We start from the raw sequence: 8,043 nt of genomic DNA, 5'->3' as shown, positions 1-8,043 counted from the left end.
ATATCGGCTTTCTTCAACTCGTTTTTGCTGCCTTCACTGTAGCCGTCTGCTTCCAATTTCTGTCGCCCACTTTTCGACTTCTCGCCTCTTTGTCTGCTTATGTGTTCCGGCACATGTCGAATGGTATATGCCCCTTTCATGCGTAATGGCCGGGAATGGGCACAAACCCATTGTGACATTTCCTATAGCGCGTAAGCAACTATTAAGTGCGACAGGTTGTCAATTCCTTCACAAACTGGGCGAGAGAGAGAGAGAGACCCGAGTTGTTGCCTACTCGGCAGAACAGCATTTACAAAGTGGAGTAAGGAGGTCAAGCTGCACTTTATTAAAATGCAAATAAAATTTCGCCCAACACTATATACACCAGTGGGCACAGATTTACATCTTTGGGACCAAGCTCGCACAGGCAGTGCATGTTGTCTGTGCAGTGCGTACAGCGCGTGTCTGCATAGCTAGTACTTTAGTAGTACTACAGTACGTCAGCGACGCTCAGGTAGCGCCGTACGAAAGCCCAGATGTCGTCACCGATGTCTGGAAGCTGCCTTCGGCCATTCGGGTCCGGGTGGCACTCGACCGTCTTCCTCACCACGCCCGCGGCCCGCATGTAACCGTCCAGGGTGAGCAAATAGCGAGCGCTGTCCCTTATCATCTGGCAGGCCCAGTCGTGGTCAACGTCCAAAAGCGCGAGTTCCCGTACCTTGGCCACTAGTCCAGGGTTTCTGCGTGAACGTTGTTGATGGCATGTTAATCCCTACCGATCGCGACCACTAAAATGTCACTATTGTCAACATCACTGCCGGGTGGAGGAGTCACTATATACTGTCGCCGTTATTGCCATTTATGATTTATGCCAGGACTGTCACCGGCACCTCTATTGTCTACGAGGGTTGCAAGTATCCCCCGTTCAGCCGGCAAGCGAACTGTGAATAGTACGTGTATACGCCTGGACTTGTTTCCCCTATGCTCCCAGTATTGATCATTTGTACGAGCACAATACGGCGTTACCACTGTGACAATTCGCAACGATTCTGGAACTTCTCTTCGGGTCCCTCTATTCTCCGACCGTGTTTCGATCTTGGTAACGTCGCTTATGCTCTCTTTCTCTGTCTCCGCCCATGTGCACAACACGAGGCATTGCGGACGCACTCTGGCAATCTCGATAACAAAGTTTAGTAGACACTTACGTACAAAATCTAACAGAAGTCCTGCATAAAGATGCAAGGGCCGGGAAATAACGCTGGAAAATTTGGTAAAAACATTTCTTTGTCCTTTTTTTTTAGCACAAGAAAATACATTAAGATTTCCACATACAATTATGCTTGCCATTTTTCGCTCTGCCGTATACAATTCTAGGAGCGATGACGAAGATTAGACATATCCATGTATGACACTATGTCAACTATCTATGTCAGTTTCAGAGCGAATAGCGATCTGCGATTACCTCTATTGATCCAGCTGACGCCATCTATGCCAGAGAATTTCCCAAGTTCATCACACCATCCAGTTGTCTGCAAGCCTCGACTGCGCTTTCCTTCCCTTGGCACCCATTCCGGTAACACTAATAGACCACCGGTTGTCTGCCCTACGCATTGCTACATAGCCTGCCCAACTCGAATGCTTCATCGTAATGTCAACTACAATATTGACTAACACTGTTAGCTCTCGAATGCGCACCACTGTCTTCCTGTACTTTAACGTTATACCTAACATTTCTTTTTCTTTCATGGCATGAATAATTTACCGGCTCTAATCTTGCTTTGAATTACAAGGAGTGCAAGTGTATATACCAAAGTTTTCAATGACACCAATAATGCGCGCGTTCAAACACGTTCTCGTGGCGTTATCTAATGCGCTCCATCTCGGCGAACTTACGAAACACTATAGGCTTTCTACAGATAGAGGAAGTCAATTATCCACCGCGCATACGACGTCACATTACGAATGGTTGCACTTCGGATGGAATATAAAATTGAACTAGATCCTACACTGGAGAAGTCGCGAAACTGTTCGGAGCTACAAGGACGAACTTTATGCAAAATCGGTGTGCTGTCCCATCATTACCACGCTGGCCGAACCGCCGCCGACACTAGCGGCACAGTTTCCGTCGTGGTGGTGATCGTAAACTATTGAAAAGGGAAAGGGGGAGGTGGCTGAGGGATTGGGCTCAAGTAAGGCTCTGGGCCTGCTTGGCCTTCTCCGCCCAGCCCACCAGTTCAAGCAGTCGGTCGACGTCCCCGGAACTGAGCCAGGCTGTCCAGTCAGTTTCGCTGCTGACGGGGGGGATGAGAAAAAGAGAGAGAGAGAGAGAGCACGGGAAACGCAGGGAGGACAATTAGACGAGCCGCCGATTTGCTACCATACACTGGGGGTGAGGGAAGGGGGAACTACGACGGAAACTGGCACCTCGCTCCAGCTACCGTCGTTGTTGCCCCTTCCCTCACCCCCAGTGTATGGAAGCAAACCGGCTGATCGTCTGGTTGTCCTCCCTGCCTTTCCCGTCCTTGCTCCCTCCCTCCCTCTTTTTCTCTCCAGCTCCGCAGAAGGCAAGTGCCACAGTTAAATCTGCGGTATAACTAGTATACCTGATTCTGCGCGTACCTTTCACAGACGGTGCCTCGGTCGGCCCTGGCGATCTGGTGCAGGGCGTCGGCGCAGCGGGCGTCGGTCTTCCTTCCGGTCACGTGGTGGGCGGCCAGGGTGGCGACGTTGCAGTTTCGTCGCACGACGTCCGTCAGCGCTGCCGGCACGGCGACGGGCGCAGGCTCGGGCCACACCGGCTGAGGTGGAACGAGGCCATAATGCTGATGGGGCTGGTGGTGGTGGTGGTGGCGGTCGTGGTGGTCGTGGTGGCGGTCGTGGTGGTCGTGGTGGTGGTGATGATGATGATGTCCGTGCCGCGAAGCATCCGCGTTATGATGCGAGCTTTGAAATGAACGACATCGGCGATCGCCGTCAGTGAAACAAAAAAAAACCCATTTTCTTTTTCATTGAGTTCCTAATCTAACGCGCCCCACGCCCTCCTTTTATAATAGCGTACGATTTACGAAGCGGTGGTGTTTACCGCTACACCGGACCAAGTATACGGTTCGCAGACAGTTCGCCAATCTTATACTCTTGTTCCAGGGGCACGTCTAGCGTCACTTTGAGAAAGTCAACTTCGCAGCTACAGTGTCATTCGCAGGCTGTCACACGGGAACTCTTAGAGACAGTAGCTGCAGAACGCGCTCGGCAGTGAGCGTGTTCGGAAAACTCGCATGGCTGCATCGAAGTGTGCAGCCACGGTAGCCATCTTTAAAGGATAACTGAACTAATACGGAAAGTAAGATCTGTGGTATTCTTCAAACACGTTTTTTGCGACTGGAAATGTTATAAGTTTATAAAATTCGTTAGACTGTAACAGAAAAGATAACTTGCTACTCTCGCTCTCCGACTGTTTACGCCAAAAGACGCGGCAGTTGTTCATGCCTCTGTATGCCTGTGGTAGTCGCACTGCCTAGGCAGACGTCTTTCGTTCAGAGTTTGACGGAAGTGGCCAATCAGTGACGACATCGTTGGACGATGGAGACAAAAAGGAGCGTCTTTGGCGCTCTTGAATAAGCGACATTGACACGATTCTCGTGTATTGTCCGAGCACCTGAAAAAGCGAGTGGAGTCTGAGCACTCCGTAAGCCACAGATAAGCGCTGCCACAACACGTTCCAAAAATGCTCGCCATCTGTTCTTGTCCCGTTGCAAAGGAATCGGTCGTTTTTTTTTTCTCCTCTGCTCGCCTCTGATGAGACGGTTTCCTCTCTTGGAAAGTGATGATCGATAATGGTATTGCGGTAGCAATTAACTACGCCATTTGCACCAAGGTTTATGCTAAAAGTAGTTTTTCTGTAACACTTATTTGCAAGGAATGCTGAAAATCCCAAGTGTATGTTGTGCCGACTGACTCAGTGTATGCGCAATCCGTAAACGATGGTCTTTTGTAGGTTTTACTAGTGTGACCCTCGCGGAGTGGTAGGAATATCGTGAAACTCAAATAATCGCAGACCTGCTAGCGCATATCCAATTGACATGTTACTGGTAGTACTCGCTGAAAATTGTGGGTTGGGATGGTAACCTTGGCAAGGCGTTACCCCAATTTTCTCGATGGGTGAATTGCCATTCATACCTTGGCATACGTCTTGGTAGCGAGCGCCGCGCGTGGCAACCTAAGGAACTCCAACTGCGCGCTCTTCGTACAAGTGGCACGGCCTCGGAAATGCCCGGACGCGCCATCTGATTTTGGAGGCCATGATTTCGAGAGATCAACACGCCGCGCCTTGCACCATGTTACGGTGGCTGGAGCTAACCATACCACGCCGGCGATCCCATGACCTATCGACATTTTTGGAGACTCCTGCCATAGGCCAAAGGTGTTCTGGGGCATCTTTGCGTAATTTGGGCCATTTTACCCAGTTTTTTTTTTGCGTTGTCAGGCGCAGAAACTTGCGCCTACTTTACCACTTTACGTGGATCAAAATGGAACCCCATATTACAAATAAGCACATAACCTTACATATACGGACTGTATGGAGAAATGTTTGAGCACCATACATGGAAGAATAAATATTTAAAACATCTTTCTTTTTGGTCCACGACCCAAGAACGTTCAACGAGATTTGATTAACGTTTATAGCCACATGAAATCAAACGCGCATCGAATTAAAAAAAAAAAGAAGCATAACTGTACCCCGCGGTCTGCTTTTCGTGAGTGCAGCGAACACGCAGGTTTGTCAGGCTCCGGTTGAGTTCCTCCAATCCGGGCGGCTCCATCAGCGCGCTTAAGAACGCCTCGACAGCGCGCGTGGGATGGAGCACGGTCAAGTCGTAGACGCGCCACCCGGACCGCAGCGCCCTCGCCAGGGCCTTGCATGCGTCGTCTGCGAGGGGCAGGCCCGACAGGAACACCCGAGTGACGCCGCCGTTCGCCACCAGGGAGTCTGCGAAGGCGGCGAGGCTATCCGCGGCGCTGCCCGACAAAGCGGGAGCGGCCGCGCCTCGCCAACCAGAGCGGTAGCGCGTCACCGTCACGTTCAGCTCCCGCAGCTCCGTCGTGCGGGCGAGGTACTCGGCCATAAGCCGACACGCACCGTTGTTTAAGAAGTCGTCTGCCACCTCCTGTCGACGGCGCCAAAAGAAAATGTGTAATAAACATCATTGTTATCGCATCATCCGCGTGGTGTCATTTGTTCACTTTCACCTATCACAAGAGTAATCCGTACGCTGGTAAAGAATCTTTCACGTCGTTGCTCAACGAGAGTTGCTCTCTGTTCTATGTGGTAATGAAGAGAAACGACGCCTGGGCAGAGGCAGCGGCATGGGGAAAGCAGTGCATGGCTGCAAGCAAATCGAGCTTGGCAGCTTTGCTCCGTGGATCACCCCATACCCGCGCTGGGCTCCGCGTTTTGTCTTCCAGCTCCTTGATTAGCCCCACATGTTAGCAAACGAACACCTGCTGCTAGCATTGAAACAAGGTTTAGAGTTCTGCCCATGTTTATAGACTGATTGATCTACATTGACATATTTTGCGTCCGCTGAACGACGATGGCATCTACCAGCGATGTCCATCAGGGTAAAAGCGAAACGCTGCAAGCGCGCTTCTCCGCGGGTACCGCTTGGCCCGCAGAAGTTGGCGGCCAACACCTGAGGATGAGTACACAAAGCATGAATGCACGCGCTGTTGCTGCCATTGTCGCCACTACTCGTTTTTTTTTGTTACGTTAATTATTACATTATATCTTGGCTGCTTGCGAACCTATCCTCGCTCGACAGGTCGGTGAACGGAAGCTCGGACGTCTGGTGTAGGGCAGCCGAATAGTATGGGAAAGCCTACTTGCAGTATATTGATGTCCCCTAGCTGTTGTCCCCGTCTTCCGTCAACTCACTGCAAGTTTCACAAGTTTCATCACGCCGCGTCGTTCTCCTCCGTCCTCTGACGCGTTCCTTTTTTTTTCTTTGCGTGTGTGCGTGCGTGTCCATTCTGTAACTATAGTGGAGCAACGGTTATCCGTTCCATGCATATCTCTCTTAGAGGGGCCCCCGTTGAAATGCCGCCGCATGTCCATGGCGGTGCAATGCCGGGACGCTCGTTTTTCTTAAATTTAGGTGCACTCTGACAAGGTTACTTTGTGTGGACAAGATTACTCTTGCGTGTATTGCGTCTACAGTGCGCATCTGCATGTTGGACAACGTGTATATAGTAGCTCATCGTACCATAACATAATCACCCGCCACCTACCTTTCCCTGTATTTCCCACTTCCCCAGTGAATAGTAGGCTAGAGACACGCTCTACAGGCCGACCTCTCCTGCTCTCTCTTCTCTCCTAGGCGCACTCTGAAGAACCCGTCAGATGGTAAAAAGGTCGAACGACCACTCAGCGGCGTTAAATTAGGCATTATTGCTTTCGCATTCACAACTCACGAGAAATTCTTAGGTGTCCTCGGATTTCCTGTTAAACGATTCCTAATGTGCAATCTTATTGCGGAAATTTTCTTACGTTGTGATTGTACCAGGGTGTGACAATCGTTTTCGTACTAATGGTAAAATAGACTGCTCACTATTCGAAAACTATTCGATAATCGATTCGATTCTGACACTACTCGAGTCGCGTTCGATCCCACCCCGGCAATTCCAATTCGCCGCCCTCCCCTCCCCCCCCCCCCCATGCACATAAGCGAACGCAGACAGACATAGCCGTGCTCACCCTCACGCAGAGTGACGTCACCGTCTCGAACGAAGGCATCACGTAGATCCCCCGCGGACAGCGCTCCACGTCTTCCCTCCAGATGCGACTGTGGTCGAGGACTAAGCGGGAGCACTGGAGCCGGTCTCCGACCCACTGGGGAAGGAGCGTGCCGGATACGTCCCTGCGACTCGCGAGGAGGAGGTCCCGGGCGTGGCCCTTGTCCCGGAGCTCCTGGCAGATGGCCCGGACCGCGTCGAAGCGCTGGGGCTCCAGGGTGATCTTGCGCAGCGTGGAACAGCGCAGCAACTCCCCGACCAGCATTTCGCAGCCGCTGGGCGTGAAACTGGACAGGCTGAACGAGGCTTCGCGCAGGCTTCGGTTCTCGCCGATGCCGCGCAAGATGGCACGCACGCCCTCTTGGCAGACGAGAGAAGGCGAGGATCTGTCGACAATGGCAAACTGAAAGGGGAGTCGCGGAACAGACATTCTGTCACGTGTAGCCCCTTTCAGGCATAGTGCGCGCAGTGGTGTGTGCGCGCGACTTCCGTCTTTGCCAGTTCTGTCCAGCCTAGCGAGCGCCAAGGAAAGAAACACAGACGGACGCTAACGTGAAGATTGTGCTTTACCTAATAATGCGGCCTCCACTTCAGTTCATTGAGCAGGGTATAGCCCCACACGACCGTGTTAAAGGCAGGGCCATCTTTGAGGGCACGTTCGACGTACACCGTTACGTCAGCACTGGTATAAGAATGTAGTACAGCACTGTAGCTTCTGTGACATTTGTATTACGAGAAGCCAGCAACAACATGGGGGAAAGGAATTGTACTTACTAAATGGATTAAATAAATGATAAACTAATGGCAATGAAAGAGGATGAAAAAACTTGCCACGGGTGGGGAACGATCCCCGTCTTCGCATTACGCGCGTAAGAGCATCGCCCGCGTAATGAGAAGACGTGGGCTCGTTCCCCACCTGTGGCAAGTTGTTTTTTCATCCTCTTTCATTGCAATTAATTTGTCATTTAAGTCATTTAGTAAGTATAATTCATTTCACCTATGTTCACGTCCTTGGCGTCATTGTTGGCATCTCGTGATAGGATTAGTAAAAATAGGGCCTCTTGATTAACCCCATTTCTTCACGTTTATTACATTTGAGTAACTTTCCCTGGGCGTTGATTACAATTGTGTGTATAAACGACATACAGGGGCAAGATTTTAATTGTGAGAAGCAGAACTGAGAGATTATCTCAGGCGCTGCCAATAACAGTACCGTTGCCAGCAAGTAAATGACTGACGCCTCCCGCGTGTCGTTAGAATTCCATCCGAAGAGTT

General features: G+C 50.9%; 1 protein-coding gene across 1 annotated transcript in view; it reads right to left on the bottom strand.

Annotated features, from left to right (window-relative positions):
- Positions 1 to 302: 302 nt before the first annotated feature.
- Positions 303 to 8,043, bottom strand: part of LOC142589946 (uncharacterized) — a 30,468-nt gene continuing 22,727 nt past the window's right edge. The window contains exons 6-9 of the mRNA XM_075701676.1: positions 6,731 to 7,171; positions 4,717 to 5,144; positions 2,599 to 2,922; positions 303 to 719 (exon numbers count right to left, since the gene is read on the bottom strand). Coding sequence (XP_075557791.1) covers positions 470 to 719; positions 2,599 to 2,922; positions 4,717 to 5,144; positions 6,731 to 7,171 — 1,443 coding nt within the window. The 3' untranslated portion in view covers positions 303 to 469. The remainder of the gene's footprint in view (positions 720 to 2,598; positions 2,923 to 4,716; positions 5,145 to 6,730; positions 7,172 to 8,043) is intronic.

This window comes from Dermacentor variabilis, chromosome 8, assembly GCF_050947875.1.
Source record: "Dermacentor variabilis isolate Ectoservices chromosome 8, ASM5094787v1, whole genome shotgun sequence".
Taxonomy (NCBI): domain Eukaryota; kingdom Metazoa; phylum Arthropoda; class Arachnida; order Ixodida; family Ixodidae; genus Dermacentor; species Dermacentor variabilis.
Note: the sequence above shows the minus strand (reverse complement) of the source record. Positions and strands in the feature narration are given on the sequence as shown.